This window comes from Anabas testudineus, chromosome 13 (assembly GCF_900324465.2).
Source record: "Anabas testudineus chromosome 13, fAnaTes1.2, whole genome shotgun sequence".
NCBI lineage: Eukaryota > Metazoa > Chordata > Actinopteri > Anabantiformes > Anabantidae > Anabas > Anabas testudineus.
Window position 1 is genome coordinate 4,812,183 of NC_046622.1, and position 24,676 is coordinate 4,836,858.

The 24,676-nt window shown below is 41.0% G+C and overlaps 1 protein-coding gene across 1 annotated transcript in view; it reads right to left on the reverse strand.

Annotated features, from left to right (window-relative positions):
- tenm4 (teneurin transmembrane protein 4) overlaps positions 1 to 24,676 on the reverse strand; it is a 130,580-nt gene that overhangs the window by 16,766 nt on the left and 89,138 nt on the right. The window contains exons 18-27 of the mRNA XM_026340724.1: positions 23,320 to 23,439; positions 19,558 to 19,819; positions 18,089 to 18,356; positions 17,841 to 17,984; positions 15,750 to 15,999; positions 15,320 to 15,340; positions 10,549 to 10,781; positions 9,520 to 9,674; positions 4,678 to 5,555; positions 586 to 758 (exon numbers count right to left, since the gene is read on the reverse strand). Coding sequence (XP_026196509.1) covers positions 586 to 758; positions 4,678 to 5,555; positions 9,520 to 9,674; positions 10,549 to 10,781; positions 15,320 to 15,340; positions 15,750 to 15,999; positions 17,841 to 17,984; positions 18,089 to 18,356; positions 19,558 to 19,819; positions 23,320 to 23,439 — 2,504 coding nt within the window. The remainder of the gene's footprint in view (positions 1 to 585; positions 759 to 4,677; positions 5,556 to 9,519; positions 9,675 to 10,548; positions 10,782 to 15,319; positions 15,341 to 15,749; positions 16,000 to 17,840; positions 17,985 to 18,088; positions 18,357 to 19,557; positions 19,820 to 23,319; positions 23,440 to 24,676) is intronic.

Here is a 24,676-nt window from a genome sequence, read left to right on the forward strand (position 1 = left end):
ATCAATATTTGTTTCCATTCTGGTAAATGAAATTTACACTACATTTTTTTTAGAAACAGGAGAAACAAATAGCACTGCAAGTAAGATCTCCAATCGATATATAGTGAGACGTCTTCACATATTCATTTAAATGGTAAAACAAATAATTTCTAATTAATCCCTACATACAGCAATTTGGTTCAACTTATTAAAGGTTTCAAGTATCTGATATGCCTGCCTCCATCTTAGTAAGACACAAATTGGAATTTAGTTTGTTCTGCTCAATGCACTGACAAATTAATTACCTCCAGTCTCTGACCTAATACTAGGTTGTCTTGGGACATCCTACACAAGCTACTGGTCCATAAAACACAGCTTCCAGAAAAAGGGAGAAATGATGATCTTTAACTCTGATCTGTTTAACTTTCAGTCGTGTTTTTTTACATAGGCTGCACAAGCAAACTGTTCACTCACTTTATAATAAGTTCTGTAACCTATAAGTGTAAAAATAAATACCAGAAACAAAATGTTTTTATTGTTGAACCAAGGTTCAAGCTTTTGGCACCTTGAGAGAAATCACCCGCTCCACTACAGGAAAACACTTACCCTGCATGAGCGTGTAGAAGGTGCCAGAGGCTGACAGGTTGGTGGTGACGGTGATATCCTCTTTGTTGGAGCCTTCAGTCTGGATGCGGACTGAGCTGTCTGCGTCTGTTCGGTAGCTGCTCACCCGGCCCGTGGGGTAAGTGACGTTAGTTAGACGCCCGTAACTGTCATACCTAGAAAGAAATACACTGATGTGAGTCAAAGAAAGCAAAGAGGTGCTTGTCATTCGAAACTGTGTATACACAATAACGACAGCAGAATCATAAACAGTTCTGTGACACGTAAAATGTACAGAGCCTCACTGAGATTTGTTAAAACATTAACAACAATCATAATCATAGAGCAATCATTATCATAGATGCAGATCACATATGCATAAATGCATTTAGGCTCATAAATGTGACTAATGAGTTGCTCAGTAATCTCAGACTTACTGTGATTATGAGTCGCTACCTAGGATAAAAGGTTTGACTGGTAATTACAAGTAGGGACTTTAGGGAGGGAGTTTTTTGTGAGAGCAATATTTCCCTCTTGGTGTCACAAATTGTGCAAATGTATCAACGGGGGCAGTAAACACAGCAGCAAATCCATCAATGTTGGAAGCCTGAGATCATAAAAGTCAAAACTATCAGCTTTAATCACTGATGCACAATCAGCATAACTTAGAAAAAGTATATGTCTTCTACAGTTCACTGTGAAAAGAAAGTGGGTGTACTTAAGTTTGGATTTTTCTACTGTCTTCCAACAGTATGTGAATGTGACATTAATATAAATGCTTTGCAGAGTCTAAGTATCTTTCAAAAGATAGAAGCACGTAACAGAAAAAAAAAACTAAAAACGCCTCAACGATTGCCAAGAAAAAAACTGTCACAGCCAAGACAAGAAAGCGCACACCTTTTCACATTCAGAAAACTGCTTATTAACTTAAAAGATTAGTGATATCTCCAAATCTCATTATACAGTCTATGTAATAGGAGCACTGAGGTGCGACTCCTTGGAGAGATGCAGCATCTACCTAGCCTACAAATCAGTCAGTTCATCACATACAGGAACATGAGTGGCCAGATTGCTTCATTTTGCTCAGAGAGCACATCAGCATAGAAAAATTTGAAATTTTCCGATTGCCAGTGTTCCAGAATGGGAGTGAGCGAATGGCACATTACTTAGAACGAAGACTTTTATCTGTGCACTGAATACAGATTGGAAAGCCCTCTGCAGTGTTGCTGTCTGCCATAATAAAGCCTCTAATAAATGAGATGGCGGGTGCTGTTTTACGGATATTTCCTCAGCGCTGCCATCTCAAATATCCAGTACGGAGAGGAAGAGTGGGAGAGGAATCATCTCCCCGAGATAAATGTTATCTGATCTCAATTGTACTAGGGAACTGGTTCTTAGATGCATTTCAACCAAAGTCTTCTACTTCAGGAAATACTAAATAACCGAGTAATTTATATCTAAAGCATTTGATTTCTTTTGATACTGCCTATATATTATCGGGGAGATATTCTCCCTGTGTTCATCACACTGGATACACATTATCTGTACCACATTTAACTGTTCAATTCATTAAAAAAAAAAAAAAAAAAGACTGCTGCTGTTCCTGTCCACAAGACAGAAATCTCGTTCTAGAGCGACACTGCATGTCCCAGCTTGATCACTGACCCAAACTGTCTCTGTCTCAATCAGGGCCTTGAGCTAGAGCCATTCCTCTAGCTTCACCGCTGAGCTCTAATGGCTCTGGCCTGCTTCAACTCAGCTGCCTATTAGTTTGCTTTCTCTGGACACGAGGGGCACGCAGGGGCAGCGTGCTCAGCAGAAGGAAAGGACTGCTTTCCCCCTGGATGGGATGGAAGTCCATTCATATCGCATCACCTCTGTGTCACATGCTAGCTTTATGACCTTTCACGCTGGGGCTCAACAATAGACCAGACACTTCATATCAGCATCCCCCCCAGCATACCTAACCTCTGTTTTATGCAGAGTTATTCTCGTATTTTCACTTCGTCTTACTGCCTGAGAATTTCAGAACACGCGACTAATAACTGTGGAGAAAAATAACACAGGCAGCAATGTGACCGTTTTAACTTCACCAACAGATGTTTTACATGATTTAGTTGTTCTTGATTTATTAAGTCAACTTAAGAATTTCTGCTTGAAACCAGTGTCTAAGGCTCATTTGTTACGCGATAGAAGCACTGTTTTCCTGTTAATTGGAGGTTAAGTCAACATTACTGTAGGCATCCTTCAGAATTCAAGTGGTATGAAAGCTTTATTGTAACCCGTAACTATAAGCCCTGATCTTTATATTAAAAACATTAAATGGTCACCAGAGCAACTACATATACAGTAAATGTCAGAGTAGATGATGGTGCCTAGGGTTACAATAGAGAGACCACACTGCAGATGTCTTTTGTACTCCAGTCAATGCTTTGTGCTTTGTTTTTACATTTATCCAAATTAATGTAGATCTATGAACAAACATACTACTGTATATATACATACTCAACCATAGATGTGCATTCAAATAACATTGTTTTTCCATGGAGATCAACAATATAATAAAAACTAATAAAAAAGTATGGATATATAAAAATAACAACTTAGTTTTACATTTTATTTACTGTAATGATAATAACGAGCCTTTTTATTATTTCCCACAGTAAATGCAATACAATACAAACATTATTTCTGTTTAAATGTTAATTAAACATTGCTTTGTTCTTTGCCTCTCATTCACCCTTTCTCACACGCTCATGTATGATGGCTCCAAGGTACCTTGTTTGGCCTATTGGGAACAATTAGGTGTCAGAGGACAAGGACACTTGTGAATAGGAGGAACCAGAGTCTGAACTACCAAGCCTGTGATTATTTGAGAACTTACTATCTCACCTAAGCCAAAGCCACAATAATCCAATTCTAGAATAATACTGTATGGAAATCCTATTTTCTTCTAGATTAACTCTGTGATTAAATAATATATGTGTATTTTAAACAACTATTTCATGAATCCAGATCCATTCTTTGTATGGAATCTTACAAAAGCCCTTTGTGTCACTGTTTTTATATTATCTCTGTCTTTCTTTACATAACAGGGAAGAGTATGCTCAAACCTGATAATAACAGCAGCCATTTCACAGAAAGTCAAAGAGAAATCATTTAGAATTCCAGCCCCCCCACTGGATTTGTTGAAGCCGTAGGCAATTTGCTGTACCTTGAGAAATGCCTATGCATGGTTGCATTAGTGCCATTTACACTGCATCGTTTTTTCAGTACAACCGTCTCAGATGACAACCAAATCAAACACAGGTGATAAATGTCTACTCAGATTAAACAGAGCGTCTGATTGTATGTCAGAGTGTTAGATTCCTGCAGCGAGGTGCAACAGATGTCTGACCAGCCAATCTGCTTAATCACACTTTTTGCAATGACATCCAGTTAGCACAGTATCCCTTGGTACAGAATATTAAGCTAAGGGACAGATTGCTCCATAGAAGTCACAAGAACATGAAATCCTGAGCTCTACTACTGCAGCATATGGGAGTGTTTTCAACTGTTCCCTGATAACGCGTAATTTGCTTCAATCAATTGCTACCTCTGGCTATTCTATTATGCTTATATTGCAGAGTTGTGTCGCAGTCCTTCGGGTAAAATGTGCTTGCCAGCTGATATATGTTGTTCCTGTACCTTACGACTCCAAACAAGTGATGGTGTGCAGTCTGTCAGTACAAGCAAGGGTGCAGATGAGCATATCATCCAGTAATCCTATTTTGTATGATAACAGCAAATAGGATTACACCCAAACTTCCACAGGTCTTGTATTATGAGTGACATATACATCCAGGCATAAGATGTGCCAAAATACTAAATTCAGATGTCATCTTAGCTTTTGGTGCTACCACAAATACAGAGCTGCTAGTTTAGATATTCCAGAAGTGACAGTGCAAACTGTATCCTGGATTTACAAGGTTGAACAGATCTATTTAGTTGCTCTCTAGGGTGAAGCAGTGATCTATCTAATCAGCTCAACTAGGATTCAGACTCTGGACATAAGGATTAGAAGGATGTTTTCTAAATGTTCCTTATTTTACTTACTCAAAGAAGGTTGTCCATCCATTTTCATCTGTCTTAGTTGCTAGAAGTCCTGAGCTCCCATGGTAGGTCATTAGAGCTAATTCTTGACCCTGAGCAGCAACGGTTTTAAGGGCATTGTTGGTGCCAATCGTGAACCAGAATGTCTGTCCATCAGGGACCATCAGCCACAGAGGCATTCCTGTCGTGTCTCGTCGGATGATGATCGTGTTTTTGTTCTTATCAGTAATGCCACTCACATCCCCTGCCCCTGAGTAGGTCAAATTGTAGAGGTGGTCTCCTGTAGTCAGACTTTGTGTGAAAATGTGGCTTCCATTGGAGTCAAACAAATAGAGTTCATCGTTAATGGGAGAGGACACCTCATACATGTTAAGGGGATTTAGGTAGGGCTTGTTTTTGCGCACATAGCGTATGCGAATGTTGCCCAGATCTGCAATATAAAGCTCTCCATCTGGACACACTGCGAGCGACGAGGGTGCATTCAGCTTAGCATCCTTGGCATAGCCTTCATCTCCAGAGTAACAATCACAGTTGGCATCATTCTTGCAGTCACAACCACTTGGTGCTCCTGCAACCAGGGAGATCTCTCCATTGGTGGACACCTGTCGTATTCTGTTTATTTTCTTTTCATCTGACTCAGCGATGTATAAAATGCCATTGTGGGACACAGCAAGGGCGTTGGCAGATTCCAGGGTGGCATGGATGGCCACTTTGCTCATGAGGAAATGGTCAATTCCAGGCACTTGGCAGTGCATTGGCCGGCCAGCTACAATACGGACTTGGTGGTTTTCTGAGATCTGGAGTACCACATTGTTGTCCAGGACATACAGGGAGTTGTCCATGGGACTCACTGCAAGGTCTGTCGGCCACTCAAGACGTACCTAAGAGGGAAAAAACATCAGGTTCAGGTCACATAAACAGAGCATGCTCTTATTGATCCATACATTGTTCACTTTATCAGAGGGAAACAGAACCTCAAGAGAAGAATCATTGAAAACTGTTCACAAAAAGGATAGGCTGTTGTGAAAAAGGTGGCCTATCTCATAGCTTATGCTGTAAGCAAAAACATTTTCTGAAACAATTTATTATCTGATAAGGAGGAAAATAACAGCTGGTGTGCTGTTAAAAGGCGAAACACAAAACATGCTTTTTAGGATGAAAGATGATAAGAGTAGTGGTGGAGAAGGGCAGAACAAGAAGCGATCATTCCACTGATCAGATTAACAGGAAAAAAACACACTGCAATTGATCATAGGAACTTTGGACACATAAGGACTGAGCTTCTGCACCACTCACCTCTACCAAGTCACTGTTTTTCCTTGCTTTGGGTTATTAATTTTGTAATGACAAGAGATTGCATGGGTCCTTGAAAAGAAACTAGAGCACACTTACCAAATGAAAGTCTAGCCTGCCTCTGGCCTCCTAAATTATGACTTATTGTTCTGCTAACAATGTATCAGGCTTTTAACAAATTGGAATGATTGGATTCATCCAATTTACTGTCTCCCTCTCACTTATAATCCCAAGGGGATCTCGTAGGAACATAATATGTGCTATATTTCAATAGAAGCTTTAGAGCACCAACAAAGGAGACTGATTAAAACTTGGACAGAAATACAAAGACAGGTTCCAATTTTAGGTAACCTTTTGGATGTGAGTTGTCTTAGCATTGTTGTGGACACTTTGTCCTACAACTGTGATATAGGAAGGTGAACAAATTTATGTCAAATGCAAATTGCATAAACCTATGCCACTCAAATTGTCCCCATTATTTGGTACCTTAGCATGAAGTATATTGTGATCTGGACTATTTTGTAGTATTTCTTAATTACTTTTGTTTTTGGAAAGGTAAATCAAGTTAGTAGACAGCTGAAAGAAGCAGACCAATGCAACATGTTGACTGCACTGTCTGAGCGTGTAGCAAAATTAAAAGTGGAGAAATGGTATTTGGCCATGAAGCAGGCATCCACATACTGTCTGTAGTTAAACAATACATTTACCAAAAACTATTCAGCAAAAAAATGCAGTTTTTTCTCTTGTGAATTCAAAACCTTGAGGGTTAAAAATGCCTTGGGGAATTGGTTTCTACTGGTAAATGTGGAACAAAATGAAAAAAGTCACAAAGGTTGACACATTACATTTCACTTCTTTTGACATGCTACCTGGCACTACACAGCACAAGGGTCCGGAATACAAAAGGATACTCAGCAACCTGCTACTCTGGGCTCTCCTAACAGCTTTCATGTGAAATCTAGCATCCGTATTATGCCCTTTTATGTACCTGCTATCTGCACATAATTCACAATTTTCTCATTTAGAGTTTATTGCTGATACAATCATTTATCTGAAACTGACAGGGGATTATATGAAGGTGATTACTTGTATATTTTTACACTTTTGGCATTGGTCATGTTCTTGAATCCCTTCCACTCTGAAGCACTTGCCCACCTTTGACTGAAAAACTGATTTTCTAACCATATACAGCTTACGTCGTATAAACCTCCCATCATCCTCCACAAAACGGAGGAGGTTTATATAATAGGACATATCATGGCCCCATAGAAAAACAGGAGACTGGCACTGGATCTATGTTGTCTTTCAGTGAGCAGAAAATGCATTTACTTGGGAAATGAAGGGGAGACTTTCAATTTCTTAAAACCTATTTCTTGTCAACACTGGTGGTTAAATATTTCATGAGGCAGAGTGTGGAGTGGCTCAGGGGAGCTGCCTGTAAGGAGGTTTTCACGCCACTCTGACTGATGAGGGGATATTTGCCGAGCTGCTGTCCCATATCCTGTAACCTGATCATACCCTCCCCTTTATACAGTCAGGCAGCTGTCAGGAATGCCTGCCTGACATAGATGCCACAAGCAAAAAAAACCAAAAATGTGTTCATCAGTTGAGGAAGTGAGCCATGGATTTGCACCAACACAACACAAAAGTATTTGTAAATGCATTTGAACTTGCATTAGAACAAAAACTACATTTTCCATTAGCAATCTCTTCACTCTTTGCTTGTACCAGCATGCTGCCTGTCTGAAGGAGAGTAATATGTCAGTATTTGAAGTCCCTCTCAGATTTGAATTGAATGTCACAGTCAGAGCCTTGATAGAGCTTTCTGAAGCTGCTAACACCCTTGAAATATGTTCAAGTGATCTTGTTTTAAGACCCAGTTTCACTCTATTTAAGTTTGAACTCAGCAGGAGATATGGAGAAGATTTTCAAGATTTGAAACGGAAAATGGAACAGATTTCTCAAACAGCAAGGACCTTGGTATAAACAAATTAAAAGATTCTTAAACGAGGTCAAACTTTTGTCCTTTTGATTGATAATGAAAAGTTAAAATAACAAAACGTTACAGAGCTGCACAGCGAGTGAATTTTGCTGCGGTACACTCACTGCACAGATGGCATGGCAAGATTAAAAATCACCTCTTCAGAGACAAGAGAAAAAAATTGACATTTTTCCCCTAAAACAGGTGATCTACACCAAAAATAATGACCATTGTGGTGAGAGAGAAACTCTAAGTCCTAAGTGGGGGACTGGGGAATGTCTGAAGTAGGAAGCTACGTGGCCCGGATGAATTTTTAATGGATGCTTTTTTCCATCTGAGTGTCTCAGGCAATGCTTGTGTGATTTGTCATCGTTGTGGAGCTGCAGTCAGTCTGCCTGTGTCCTCACTGCTTTGGAATTAGGATGGTGAGCATCTATAGGTGCTTATGGGAGTGTGTGATGGTGGTAGTGTGCGGGTGGGGGTGAGGGGTGGGAAGGGAAGGGAGCAGCAAGCAAGGGTCATGAGGGGGATGCAGTTTCCCTGGGGCTGGAAATGGGCAGCTGGAGGCTTTGCTCCCTGCACCAAATACATCATTTCACATACACAGAAAGCTTCTCTCCAGTAGCATCTGAGGCCCCTCAGGACCTGTTTGCTAGTTGTACTTGATAACATACATGTTGAGACAAGAAACAAACTAGTGGATGCACGAACCAGGCTTCAACATGAATCAAAGCTTATCATTAAAGTCCAGGAATGCTCTTTCCATGGGAGTAAAACCGAAACAATTATAGATACTGTAGACAATACACACACACACACTACATGACTTCAGTTTCAGGATTATAAATTACTGCTATGGCAGGTACGGCAATTAACCCCTAGCCACTTGGCTTTAAAAATTATAATGTAAAGAAAAAAAATCATGCAAAGGCTGTAGACTATGCAAAAAGAGTGTCTCGTCACCTCCACAGGGAAGCCACTGAGCTAGAGAGTGATGTGACCTCAGTGCAGTGTCCTTGCCTGGGGGGGGGGGGTGTTCTGTCTGGCGTAGAGGTCTGGTACATATGTGTGCATATGCGTGCGTGTACACGTGTTTGCGTGCATTAGCCCATATGTGTGGGTGAATTGAGAGTCAGTGAGGTTATGGATCATCATCATCATTTCCCTACAGCTATAGGTCAACAGCTCTCTGCATTTTTGGTCACTTGACAAAGACGTGGAGGCTCCCAGGACTACAGTGCCACCTCTGGTTTTGGCTCAAAATCACATAAACTTTACATTTTATTTTGTATTTTGTGTATTGTTTGTAGTTTTTGAGGTATTCTACTGTCAGATGTTTTGCTTGCTGTCTACCTCTACTTTAGTGTCACTTGCAACTGCTGCAAATCTAAAAATAACAAACTAATGTTAATCAAAGGCAACTAGATCCAGGCTACAGGTTTACAGCTACAAAAACAAAGGCACGCAAACATGTGGATGTCAGCATCCTGAAGATCAGTGTTAGTCAAGAGACTGGTGCAGGTTGAAACCAGAAAAGCACATGCTGGCTGCGCAGGTCAGAGAGGTGGTACCTGAGAGATGTCCATCACAGCATCGCAGCTGAGAGGTCGGGCAGAGGTCAGGTCATTGAAGCCCAGAAGAGTAGAGATGATACCATTCTGATCAATCCTGCGAATCATGGTCCCATCCACAAAGAAGATTACACCATACTTATCCACTGTAATGCCTGCAGATAAAAAGTCACCCATTGACCAAATGGACAGAAGAAGAATATATGCAGCAGTTTATATTGGTTATCTGTGACTTAATGTGAGGACACAGTACCACTGAATGACAATTAAGGACTATCCTGTGCAATAAAAATTAAAGTTTAATCATGGTAATGAAAACTAATGTGAGGATTGATTTTTTTCAATCAATAATGAAGAACAATAGGAAAATCAAAATAGATAATACTGCTGTAGGTATTGATTCAATTACAACTAAACTTTCATCAGCACAGTATCCTTCCCTCATGATTGCAGCCTTAAACAACAATGAAGCTGAGAATATTTTAGCACATCCTTTGTATTTTACAATTACTTCAGAGTCAGACAAACAATATAATATTGAAAAAAATATAATATTTAAGCAACTATGAGCATCTGGTCTACAGTAGTTACAGCAAAATGTTCTGTTTTCAACAAAAACCTGGGCTATACATGTACGCGTTGCACAATTCACAGGGACGTGAGGGGTATGTCAGTACATATAAATCACAATGTCATCCCAGCAGAGGACAAAAAGTAAGCATGTGATCTAATGACTAATGCATCTACCAAATATAGAAGCAACGAGAAAAGAAGGCCCCAGAAAACACAGGGAGACATGCCTGAAAAATAGACTAAAAATAAGTTCAGTTTTAAAGTAACTAAAGGAGTGAGCTACATGTACACAATTAGGGATGGAGGTCAGAGAACTGAAAACTAAAAACTAAATTGATCTAGCCTACTGTTTTCAACAATCTAGCAATCTAGTTCACTTAAAGAGAAAAGAGAAAAAAGGTTGCCAACTGTGAAACACTACACGCTACATTGATTATAATAACATCCATTAGTTACCTCTGGGGTTAGTCAGAGTGGCCTCAACAGCCTTTCCTCCATCCCCACAGCGAGCGTCATCGTAGGGAAGACACTGGTCACCAGTGCCTGCCACCAGCTCCAGATTCTTGGCAACATCTTTGACAATATTCAGAGATTTCACCTTGAACACCTTCCTGCTGCTGGTGTCTGAAAGGTACACAGCACCATTCACTGGACTGGTGGCCAGGTAGTACTTGTGAGCAGGGCTGTTGCTGAGAGAAGGGAAACGAGAAGAAGCAGCCCAGGTCAATAAAGCTGGAAGGGCTACAGTGCTTTCAATAAGAAACATTGTGTAATACAATTAAAATGGATTCAAAAGCCATTTAGAGAGTCAATTGGGCACAATTACAGTTTAAACCAAGGACATGGAAAAAGAAAAATAGAATGAGATTAAACATGGCAAAATAGAATGAGATTAAACGTGACATAATAGTGGAGCTTATAGCTCATGTCAGCTAGTTAGAAATCCCTTCTGTCAGAATGAACAGAAAACAACACTTCTAGGAATATGAGTATAGATATACAGTATTTATAGTGTACTCCTGAAAAATACTGACACTGGATCCCCTGATAGAGATCCTAATTCCTGGCCCGTACCTAACCCAAGAAACCTACGTGATATCATCTGAAAGCAACGATTTAAAACTCCAGTGTCTATACAATAGCAGTAACCTGGTTATTGTTGGAAGTACAAACAAGTATGTTTTCATTTCCCTTGGGACTTTTTAGAGGAACACAAATACGTAGCTTGAAGCAGCTACCCAAATACATTATGCATCCATCAGAGAGAGATTTCAGCACAGAAAATATCCCACAATATAAACTCTCAACCAAGTCAACAAAGTAATCCTTCACATCCACAGAAGGCTGCCCAACCTAACAAACAGACAATCAAACCATTTATACAGTAGCACTGGCATACTGCAGGCAGAATGGGTGTCAGAACTTCTTCTGCTGCTAATAAACATATTAGACTTTGCTAAAAATTAAGGCATGACAGACTTGACCTAGAAGCACCTTATGCCCCAATGCAAAACAAGGCAAGGATTTCTCTTTCTATTAAAAAAATCATTATTTTCTGTATTAAAATGCATTTTTTTCTTGTCCTAGCTTTTCAAGAGAAACTAAATGCTGCTTTTCCCAGTTGTAAACTGAAGTGATCCATTAGCAGAATTAATAAGTTTTTGCAGTGCTTAGCACCACCTTAAACATGACCAGACTTATCAGGGCAAAATACAGTTCTGCCAGACCTGATAAGCATTATGGAGAAACCTGTCATCAGAACATCATTCAAAGTGGATTAAGACAGAATTTCAACTATAACCTTGAGGGTGTTTTTAGGCTTATTGTCGACATGACAATGCCAAAGTTTATGGTGTGGTTGTGGTACTGTCAACTCCAGTACATAATTTTAAATGACAATTGACCTTCAATGAATCAGTGATGACAGGACACTTGAGCAAACCTCAGGCAAACATGTCACCATCAGCCTACTGACCATGTTGACTGATTTGTTGGTCTGCAGTACATTGCAGGTGCAAACAGCTGGCTTAGAAAAACAACTACTATCTGAGAGTAGGTCAGTAGCAAGCCTCAATAACTGGAGTCTACTTTGCATTCTATCTGCCATGTGCAATCAGCTGATACCTTATCAGCTTTTAGTTCATGTAAAACAGTGCTGGTCCGACATTGTGTTTTAAACTATGAGGCGTTATTCCCTGTCCTTGAGCTATGGTCATATTCTCCGTCTATATTCACTGACAACATCTAGTTTGTATAAGATAATTGGATTTTGCTGCATGCTGGCACGAGGATCCACGGCCACTTTGAGGACAGCGGAGACAGCCGGCGCATGTGGCAGGGCATCCAGGCGATCACTAACTACAAGACAACTCCACCCGTCTGTGTTAGCGATGCCTCCCTCCCAGATGTGCTGAACGACTTCTACGCCCGATTTGAGGTACAGGTAAAGAATAACACGGTAGCTAGGAAATCCACCCTTCCCTCAAATGATCAGGTGCTCTGTCTCTCCACAGCCGACGTGAGGAAGACTCTACGCAGAATCAACCCACGGAAGGCTGCTGGTCCTGACAACGTTCCTGGCAGGGTCCTCAGGGAATGCGCAGATCAGCTCGTGGATGTCTTCACTGACATCTTCAACATCTCCCTGAGCAGCGCCGTTGTTCCTACATGCCTCAAGTCAACGACCATCGTGCCGGTGCCGAAGACGTCTACTGTCTCCTGCCTCAACGACTACCGCCCTGTTGCACTCACACCCATCATCATGAAGTGCTTCGAGAGGCTGGTCATGAGGCACATCAAGTCCCAGCTTCCACCCTCACTGGACCCGCTGCAGTTTGCGTATCGTCCAAACCGTTCCACGGACGATGCCATCACCACTACTCTCCACCTGGCTCTCAGCCATCTGGACAACAAAGACTCATATGTTCGAATGCTGTTCATAGACTTCAGCTCAGCATTCAACACCATCATTCCCCAGCAGCTGATTGGGAAGCTGAGCCGACTGGGTCTGACCACCTCCCTCTGCAACTGGATCCTGGACTTCCTGACTGGGAGACCCCAGTCAGTCCGGATCGGGAACAGCATCTCCAGCACCACCATGCTGAGCACTGGGGCCCCACAGGGCTGTGTGCTCAGTCCACTGCTGTTCACTTTGCTGACTCACGACTGTGTAGCGATGCACAGCTCGAATCAGATCATCAAGTTCGCTGATGACACGACTGTGGTGGGTCTCATCAGCAAGAACGACGAGTCAGCGTACAGAGAGGAGGTACATCAGCTCTCAGCCTGGTGCAAGGCCAACAACCTGTCTCTGAACGTTGGGAAAACTAAAGAGATGGTTGTTGACTTTAGAAGAGCAAAGAGTGACCACTCTCCACTGAACATCGATGGAGCGTCAGTGGAGATCGTCAAGAGCACCAAATTTCTTGGTGTCCATCTGGAGGAGAACCTCACCTGGTCACTCAACACCCGCTCCATCAGCAAAAAGGCCCAGCAGCGTCTCTACTTCCTGAGGAAGCTGAGGAAAGCCCATCTGCCGCCCCCCATTTTGACTACATTTTACAGGGGAACCATTGAGAGCATCCTGAGCGGCTGCATCACTGCCTGGTTTGGGAACTGCACCGTTTCGGATCGCAAGGCCCTACAACGGATAGTGAGGACAGCTGAAAAGATCATTGGAGTCTCTCTCCCCTCCATCACGGACATTTACACCACACGCTGCATCCGCAAGGCTACCTGCATTGTGGACGACCCCACCCACCCCTCACACCCAATCTTCACACTTCTGCCATCAGGGAAGAGGTTCCGGAGCATTCGGGCCCTCACAACCAGACTTTTGAACAGTTTCTTCCCCCAAGCCATCAGGCTCCTCAACACACACACAACAAACTGAACTGAGCACACACACTCGCTAGAGTCGACATGTTTCCATCCTTCAGTTGTAAATTGTATTCATTTCCGCTACTGGTCGCTGCTGTTTTGTGTTTTGTGTTCTGTTTTTGCACTGTCTTCTGACGTCTGTCTGCACTTTTTCTTTGTGTTACTGCACTGTTTGCACTAGGTTGCACAGGATGCACTTTATGTGTTTTGCTAGGACAACTTAGCAGTCCTCAGCCCCATGTTTGTCTTGTTGCCGTTTTATGTAGCACCATGGTTCTGGAGAAACGTTGTCTCATTTCACTATGTACTGCTTCAGCTATATGTGGTTGGAATGACAATAAAGCTTCTTGACTTGACTTGACTTGACAATGGAGGGAGCATGGTTGCCGTGGGTGTGGACAGCCTTAGTAGGGGGTCAATGAATGTTGCAGTGAGATCACCTGTCTCCCAGTCCTATTGCTAGCTCACGCACAAAAAGGAAGCAGCCACCCGTGTTATACAGACACATGCTGTGTTCTCCTGGATAAATCTCCCTTTTAATAGGCAAATAGGTTTGGAGTACTGAGACCAAGGGGACAGAGCTTTGACATTTCTTTTGTCTTGCTCTAGCAAACAGAGCATGTGTGTGTAGGGACGAATAAGTTATTGTTTTATACACAAATGTACTTGTGCATTTAGTCTGAATATAGACATTTAAGCTGGAAAGGAGTGGAAGAGTTGCAAAGACAGAAAAAGCGTTAGGGAGCTTCAGAGTTTAATGTTAAGATGGTCACTGTTGAAAATGGAGGCCAGTGAGCAGCATCACTAAGCATTTCATCTTCAGTATGGCTACATGTTCTCCAGCTAAAGTTGTGATCTTCTGATAGAAAATCAATTAATAGCCTTTTGTCTGAGACATGGACGCACATAAATTTCCCTCACTGCATCCCACCTAGTCTCCTAACCACTACAGAACTGCTCTTACATCTGACAATACCATGTATATTCTACATCTACTCACTTGTGCTGAGATAAGTTGACAGCAATCAAACAGATAGATTAAAAATACACAGTATAAAGCAGTCTTTACTGAGCAAACAACTAGCTGCATTCTATTTCAACAACCACATATACAGATGAAAATACTCAGAGAACAAGGCACTAAATCCAGAGATTAAGTAAGTTCAGGAGACATAGTTAATAAACCACTTATCTTTATGAAGATGGAAAGTAGGCAGTAAGTATGTTAAGATATCTTCTAGCTCATCACTAGTGTGCATCTGAAATGGGCTCAAAAGGTCACTCTGATATCAAGTATGTGGACTGTACCTTTTTCTTTATTAATTTAGGCAAATGCTGTTCGGCTTACCTATGCCTGAAGTCTTTATTTCTGGCAGAGTTTGCCAAATGCAGCAAAATATGAGAGAGGAAGAGAAACAAGAGGAAATGTTAGTTGTTAGTGGATAGAGTTAAGAAAAACAGTTGTTAGTGAACAGAGTTAATTAAGAGGATCATGACAAGATATTAGATTTTCTATTTATTAATAAATGTTTTTTCTGACTTTAACAGATGAAGCTTATCCAGGGACATCTCCCATTAATATCCCACTACATCCTTTTCAACCCGTACCACAACCAGGCTCCAGCTGATACAGGTGGGTAAGAGAGGCAAGACCATCAATCCTGAGCCTTTAGGGCATTTCTGTCTATCTCAATTGAGCTCAGTGGTTTACGACCTGTGTGCAGGCCCATCTAAGCTCGTGGTCCTGACTGAGTGTTAGTAGGCTACCCCTACGTTACCTGAGCTCCAGGACACTGGTGACATTCCCCGTGGTGAAAATCCTCCTCACATAGTTGAAGTCCCCCACGTACAGACTTCCATCTGAGCCACACGTCAGAGCCACTGGGGCCAGCAGCTTGTTTCCGTCAGCAAGGCCATTACAACTGGGGCAGGAGATGCTGCGTCTGCGCCCATTCCCCATCACGCTGCCGATTACTGGAGGCTGCTGGGAGATGAAGATGTTCTCCCCATTGCCCATATGAAGAATACCTAATGAGGACACAGGAAAGGCACATGTAAGACAAACGACCTGTTTGTAGTTTAAAGATTATATGCAGGTGAATGAGCTTTTCTGATATATTTCCTAATTTGATTAGATGTATTTAACAACAAAAATCATCTGTAAAACAAAAGTGATTTTTACATTAGTAACAACATTATAGGTAAATGTTGGGATTTACATTATAACATTAGCTAATTGATCCCACTTTTTTCCCATTTACACAACATAAATTCTTAAATAAAAACTGTTGCTAAATTGTTGAAGCAGATACATCGTGGTGTGCCATCTTCACTTCCAGTAATGTGCAAGTAAACTTGAAATCTGTAGAGAATACATTTCCAGTATGCTGCGTAGCAGTGCACAGCCGGCTTGACGGTTTCAAGATTTAATTAGTTAAGATATCCAGATTGTTTGATGTGTGTATTAATGATCAGGGAACTAGTGGTGAGCCCAAGAATTAAAGTGGAGTGGTTAATGTATGTTATCCTATTCCTACTTGATGGGTCAGTTTGCTAACGCTGGGGCAGAAGGTATGTCATGGCTTTAAGACTCTAAGTCTGCCGACTTTTTTTTTTTTTTAAATAAAGTGTGAGTCAAAACACATTAAGTGGTCTTAGCAGAAACACCAGCAGAATTTCATACCAAAAAGCCCTTGGCACAAGTGGAAACTCTAAGAGCTAGAAAATTACCACAAAGGCATCACAAAAAAAAAGACTTGCCCCAATTACAGATGGCAATATGCCTGCCTTTCTACCTTCACTAGCTTTGTGCATGAACAAAAATAGAGCAGCATGAGCACAGTTCATATGCAGGCAGTCAGGCATACCTATATGCACACTATGTTTCTATTAGTGTTGCCACACTCGTAATATGCAAACTAAAAGATGTTTCTGCTGCCCAATTATTAAATCACATTTGAAATTCAGCATCTGCATGTCTGTGGTAGTTTTTCTGCTTCTGGTGGGGCTTGTTGACCTGAGTTCTTTGAGTAGCACAACATTTGGTTTATCAGACATGATGAGCCAAACATTCCCTTCGTGGGACATGATTTAATCTTAGAACTGCTGCTGCTGGGAGTAGCAGACTTACAGCAATTAAATTAGAGATTACTCTAAAAATGCTGGGCAGGAACAAGAAATGAAGGTGCCAGGGGAGGGCACGGGGTGGAGAAACTAGCAGTGAAGGTAATGTAGGGGCAAGTGGCACTCTCCCTACCCAAACCAGCAAATTTAGACTCAGCAGGTTTAGTGTGACATAGCATAGTGCCATCTTCCTGAACACCTTTTCATATAAGTATGCCTCATCTCCTCTGATGAGCCCTTCCAGACACAAACCTACTGTGAAGCTAAGCTGGTGACAGGCACTGCCCAAGGTTTTTCACTCCTACCCCTGCCTTTCAAGAGTAATTTGCTGGCAATAAGAAAATTGACCCCCCTCACCTAAGAACGGACAGCAGTAATAAAAAAATCAGATCTATCTGAGGCTACATGACATTGCTGTATTGAAAAAGCCTCAAAATGCCACAGGCATGGAGGACAATTGAATGTTACACTAAAAGCATCATCTAGGGCACCAGGTGGACATGGTGGTACTTGTCTGTACTTTTGGACACATTCAGAATAATATGTGTAAAATACATAAGGGGCACAGTTTTGCTAAAAGGTTTTCATATTAACAAAACGTGCGTAAGTATTAAAGTATATATAGAATATTAAAACAGATTCAATTTCACACAAGTAAAGAAAAACTTCTCTTTATTTTAATGCGTTAATTTTACAATTAAAAATAAAATGAAATGTTTTTACAAAAGGATTACTAATTGACTCACCGCTCTGGATATTTAAAGCATGGTGCTTGTCTATAGTCCATCCTCCCAGTTTGGAGGCAGTGGTTTCATAGCCCTGCAGAACAGCAGTCCTCTTCTCCCATAGAATGAGATCTGGACATGACTCATACTCAAAACCCACAGATACTGGAAAAAGATGAAAAGATAAAACTAGCATTAGTGAACCACATGTGTGTCTGATAAAAGAAGCAGAGATACCCATTAGAAGAAATATACAAATGTTCACCTACCAAAAGCTTCAGACAAGCCATAGACCTTTTGGCTGTAGACGTCAGTTTTGTCCCACACAAAGTCATATGAGAGGTTGGGGGATGCAGGAAACCACTTTCTGAACAGTCTGCCTTCTACAGCCACCATAAGGTGAACCTTCATCAAGTTGAAAGGGATTGTGGAGTGGGTGAGGGTGACTCTCATTATTGACTTGTAACCTGGGGTCCTGCTGCTTAAATAGCTGAGTTTCATATCTGTCCCTGGTATAGGCACTTCCTCCTGCAGCGACTGTGAGCAAACACAAACAAAGCTTATCAATGACAGAAAGCAAACATATATCTAAATGAAAGCTGATAGGAATTCTGAATATTGCAGTGATTAGAAACTTATAGTCTTTCTATATCTAGGATTTCTTCATTATGTACTCCAGTTAGTATTTATAATAACCGAATAGCAGCGGGTTTTTCATTAAGACAATAACCTTCCTTGCAATCCATATGACAATGGCATCATAAGAGTGCCTGTGAGTTCAGAGCTTGAACCGTCTGAAAATATATTGAGTAATAAAAAACCTTTTTAGTAAGAAACAACACCAGAGCTTTGGGAAATTTCCAGTGAGGCCATTCCTGTAACCTCTTGATGATACAATATAATAGGTCAACACTCCGACAATGTAGGGTTCGCATTTAAGATCAAAGGTCAACAGTGTTGGTTGGGTTGAACAACTCCTCTAGTCGCCTTTTGCTACCTGTGTCCACAGCACAGAACAAGATGTACCGGAACAATTAACACTGCTAACCAAAGCAATACTGTTTGAAGACATGTTGCTTATGATGTGTTTTCATGATCAGAGTGTATACAGCAGCTATAGCTGGTTAAGTGATCCTACTTCCCTTTTATAAGGACAAATGTAAATTGGATGATGTCCAAGTATAGTGCACTTAGCGCTAAAGAAACAGCAAAGACAAGGCTGCTATAAATAGAGTGAACAGCATACTAAATTCACTGATATGCCATATATCTTTGGAGACAAAGTAATCAGAGAAGGGCACAGAGAAGGCTGTACATACAGTGGCCACAAAACAGTTGCATACACAAACCCATGCAGGTGTGTGCTTGTACCAACAAGAAACGTACATGTAGATAGATATCAAACATACAATCATTACATAATAAATGTGTGGTACATGTTTGCTTAACTCGAGAGACTGTATACCTGGAGAAATTAAAACTGTCCATGTGCGTGAGGTAATCATCATCACTCTTTAGTGAGACAGTACGACGCACACTGTAAATCGGCTAAGTTCCAGAGACCACTAACACAAGAGAGATAAAAATCACAGCACTTCCATCAGCCTGAGTTACTAATACACTTGATAAATTGTCTACAGAGTCTCTCCCAGATGCGTGCCATGAATCATTTGGAGGAAAGGCCTGTGTAGCTCAAAACCCGCAGGGAAATGAGGAGGGGAGAGGGGCAGAGTATCACCTGGATTTCGGGTACAATGGTCCCCCTTTCAGCGCAGGAACCAGCAAATGCAGTGAGTGGAGCTGGGGAAACCACAGGACTGGGTCTAGTAAAGCTGCTGAGGTCACAGCTAGGGATGTCATTCTCCTCATGCCGCATAACGATGGTATCCATGACAAAGAAGCGTCCCCATGGCAACCAGAGTGTGTGCTCCTGGGTGATGAATGGAGCACGCTCAAAGTGGAGGCCTATGGCGATGCCCCCGTTGGTCACCAAGTCAAAACTAGAACAAAGACATGCACAATGTCAGACAGGATGAACGTTAATTCACATATAGAAGAAGAAAAACATATTTTTCAAATAAAACAAAAGTGAAAATTAATATTAGCAGTGAATGTAATCTGTTGTGTGCTGAGGATTTAACTGCACCACAGTTTCTTGAGAATATATTTTCTAATTAAGTGTGGATGTAACAGTAATAAATTCACACTTTAATAAATGAAGACTGTCAGGAAAGGATGGTGTTTCACTATTTAGTATTATCTTTTAGACGCACACAAGACTGAAAATACAACAGAGTGACTGATCACAGTGTTACAAACCCATCTCCTAATTAATGTTATAATCTTTAATTTTTCTTTCAAGACCAAAAAAAAGTAGATATATGGCTTTTAATTCAGACATGACTGTTTCTCCCACACGTGTATAACTCACTGCTCCTGTGCTTGCATTTATATGTGAGAGAAAGAGATTTTTGCTGCAGGATGGAAGCAGCCGCCACCTCTCTATCGATCCTTTAGACGAAGGCTGTCCACTCTAGCATCAGTCTAAAAAGCCCTGCAATGCAATCCCATCTACTGTTGCATTAAATGGCCTTCGCCTCTGGACTGACCTGTGTGGGTCCCAGTAAACAAGCAGCACTCTGGCGATTTCATCATCTCTAACTGCTGCATGGTGACAACATCATGCCTGCACCTGCACCACAGTTCTGCAGATGATGTCAGTTCTCTCTAAGAGCCAATTAGCACCTGGTCACCTACAGACTCCTGGGACAAGGCCTCAACCTCACATGGGAAGCATTTTTTTTCCAAATTAGAGGTAAATAAGCAGGTCCAGATAGTGGTCTCTAAGTTAGATAACCTCCCCATTGGTTTACATTCAGAATCTGCACAGTCAAACTCCCCTCAAGGGTAAACATCTGATTGGTTCTGGCGATAAAAAAGGTTTGATCCAGCCTTGCAGAAGAGACTCTGTCCAGCAGAAGGGAGGGTGCAGAGCGAGTAGGGACTGTGATAGCGGTACCCTTTACTGTGGTGATCCGTCAGTGGCCATGCCACAAGAATGGGACAGTCTGCGTAACACTTGGCAGGCCAAGGCTACGCATGCTCAAAACACTTCTGGACAGATACCCATGGGTAGCATGACAAATTGATAAAGGGATTCACTGGGTGTTATCAATCATGCCAAAAGCCTTAAGACATGTGACAAAACTTATTAAACTACCTACAGCAGCTTTGCTCGCTTGCCCTTAGGAAATGCATGGCACTCAAAGAGGTAACTCTGCTAATGAACATGCTGAATATATGCAATAATATCTTCAGTCACTGTATATTGAAAATAAGCAGGATGTATTGATGTTAAAGCAAGTTAATAATAGCTAGTAAAGAAGAGCAGGGGTTGTATGCTGTATTTTGTACCTGTTGCTCAGGTGCACTTTATGATTAAAGTGGGTGAAACTACACTAGTACTTTTGCTTCACCAGTTAGGACATCAGTTAAGTCCTCATGAAATGGCATGCTAACTATGTCCTCATAAAAAAAAAAAGTAATAAATAAATATTATTATTATTATTATTAAATAAATCTTATTTTATAATGGTGCAGAAAAAAATCTAATATATATACATATACAGATTTATAAAAATAATAATTCTATTGAAATATGACCATTATATAACTCTATACTGGGTCATCAGGATGGATCTTTCGATATATTCCAAAGTTGACAAGTGTCCACTGGATTTCCCATATGTATCATGGCTCCTATACAGATGTCCACGCAAGTCCCTAATAATATAATAAGCTGGAATCCGTGTCAGCATTTACTCATTACTGAGGAAAGCATAAAAGGGAATGAGTCTGTTTCAATGCTCAGCCAGTCAGAAAATGGCTACACAGCTGTAAAGAAACTAAACTAACCTCTTTTGTTTAGGCCAGAAAACTTTTCAAGATAGTGGAAAAGGTAATTTAAAAAACTAAGCCCTTGGACAATAAAGAACACATCATAAAAATGAGTTGAGACAGCTTTCCCATTTCTAAGTGGCTGAACAGGTGCATTTCTGATTTCACGCTGCACTGAGCCTGTTTACAGTGATTGCAGGGGAGTTGCAGGCGACTGGGCATGTTTACAGGGGAACCTGGGAGATGGAGTAGTGTTTACACATATGCTGGAAGGGAGAAAAGAGTATGGAGCTTTGCAAAGGAAAAACGGAGTGATGCATAAGAAAAATGGGACACACATAAATGGGAAAAGGATAGAGATGAGGGAAGCCAGTGCAGTGGAAAGGACATGAGACCTAGGCTCAAGGAAATGCACAGGAAATAAGTAAAAGAGTAGTGCCCAGAAAAGAAAGGCTTAAGGGCAGTGGGAGATTAGAGGAGGAAGAGCATGAAGGGATGGAGAGCAGATGAAATGAGTGAGGAAGGTGACGATGATGAGTTGGAGATGAGAGATTTTTGTAAAACTAGGAAGACGAACATCAACATTGAAAGAATGAGCAGAAGCGAGAATGATCAAAATCAAACTGGCAGGAAATACGGGTCAGTGACTGATAAAAGTGTCAGGAGGAAGAAGGGCTTAGAGAGCAAAAACCAATTCATGCTGTGCTGTGATAGAAGGGGCTTAGTTCGCCACCAGGCCTTCCTATCACTGACTACTATGAGAGTTAATGAGGATTGAAGGTTGAAAGTATGTATTGTATGTGTGTGTAAACTGAGTCAAAAACCATATTTAGAAAATAACTAAACATATTGAGACAACTTTACTCAGCGCTTTCTTTCGCCTTCGCTCCAAGTAACACCTCAAAATCAGTCCAAGGTTTTTGTCTGGACTTCCCTAAGAAGAAGCTAGAAAGTTAGCTTATTGACAAGGTTTCTTGTTTCCTGCAGAGGCAGGAAGACTTATGGAATTGAGTAAATCAGTGGTATTGATGTCCATCAGTGCATTTAGTGTGTATTATTTTATGGATGTAGTTTTAAAGCAACCACATCACTCAATGATGTTAGAGCCAAGATTATTTTTTCACCCATGACATCGATGGCATTCGATAAATCAAAAAAGGAGAAAGATGCAGAGCAAAATAATTGCAGGTCCACCGCCTAAACTTAAATGTCTCACTTACTCCTCTAAATTTTCCATTGTCAAATAAATAATGTCCATCTGCACAATTTTTCATAGCCCCAGTGAGCTGCTTTGAATTGGCATATTTTATTCTTTCCCCTCCCTGCTGCTACTGAAGCATAACTTATGAGTGTACCAGAAGGGCTTTGTTTGATTTCTCTGGGAATTGAGCCGAGAACTCCAAAATTGGACCAAATGAAAGCACAAAGCAGATCAATGGCGGCACAGTTTGCAGTGGCAACTGTGTTTTTTCCCTTCCATCATTAAAATTCAGTACAGCTAAACAACGGTATTTGACAATAATATAAATACAATTGTCACATCTCTGTTAAGTATATTGGAAATTGGAAATTCCAATGCATCCCTTGTTTGTGTGTGTCTTACCTTCCATCCTGCCTAGTGATGGTGTAACCATAGGATGGGTTGTTGATGAAACTTATGTTGACCCCAACTAGTGGTGTTCCATCCGAGGTCACCACTTGTCCACGAATGACACAAGCATGGCTGCATGGGAAAGACCAGCATAGTCACAATGATGGAATACTTCATGTTCAAGGTTAGTACATATATACAGTTACAAGTATGAATACATTACAAGCCAAAGCCAACACTCCTGTAGAAGTAGTAGTAGCATTAGAATGTATTAGAGTAGTATATTGTATACTGCTGTGTTCATAATGCACTGATCTAGTGCACACAATTTCCATGTAACAAAAGTAATTCAGCACAGTGAAGTGGAAAAGTGTACAGAAAGCACATCAAAATAAATAATCTACACAATGAAAGGAAACAGCCACAATAGAACAGAATAAACTTCTAGGATGTGTCTGAAGGTTTTTCTATCCAGCATCATTATAATGAGATAAAGAAGCTTTATTTTGCTTTTGTTCTAATTAAAAAACATAGGATTTATCTCCTCCATTACAAAGTTCAACAGTAGTAAATAATAGGACTGCAGATTGCAAGATTTGCTTGGCTGGTGCTGGACAGATTTCCAGATTCACACCAGGTCTCCAGAAGCTGCCTAAATTAGATCTGATAATCAGTCCCCACCAATCAATAGTCGGAAGTCATCCAAATTCATCTCCTAATCTTACTGAACTGATGAGTTAAGACCTCGCTGTATCACATCTCCCTTGTAGCATTCTGTCCTCATCATTAGCAAGGCCCAACTCATGGTCAGCCATCGTTTCTGTAGTCGTTTGCAAAAACGTGTCCCCTAACAAATGCCTCACTGTCACTTCTTCATTAGACCATAGCTATTTTTAATACATTTGGGTCTTAAACACTGCCACGCACTGGAAACAATTAACACAAGCATGTTAGCAGCTGCCCTCAACATGTCCTTACCAGAGGCAAGATCATTCACCCCACACTATCCTGGTCCCCAGGAACCCAGTTTTATGTTAATTAGGCCAGGTCTCCTTCAGAAGACCTTGGCTGTCCACCACTACAGTGTAAACAAGCAAGGAGATACCGCTCTGAATCCTTGGGCTCATAACCAAATCTATCTAGAAGAATTTACATAAAATTACTATTGAAGTTAACCCAGCACTGGCCTGGCTGTCTACGATTAATCATTCATGCAGACAGTTTATTTTAGAGCCTAGTTTGAAGAAGCAATCATCCACATTTTCTTCAGATAGAGCTTTGAAAGTGGAACTATCTCGTTCCTGCTTCTGTAAACCACATGGGGAGATGATTCCTTGCTGTCAAGACAAATGATTTAAATATTGACATC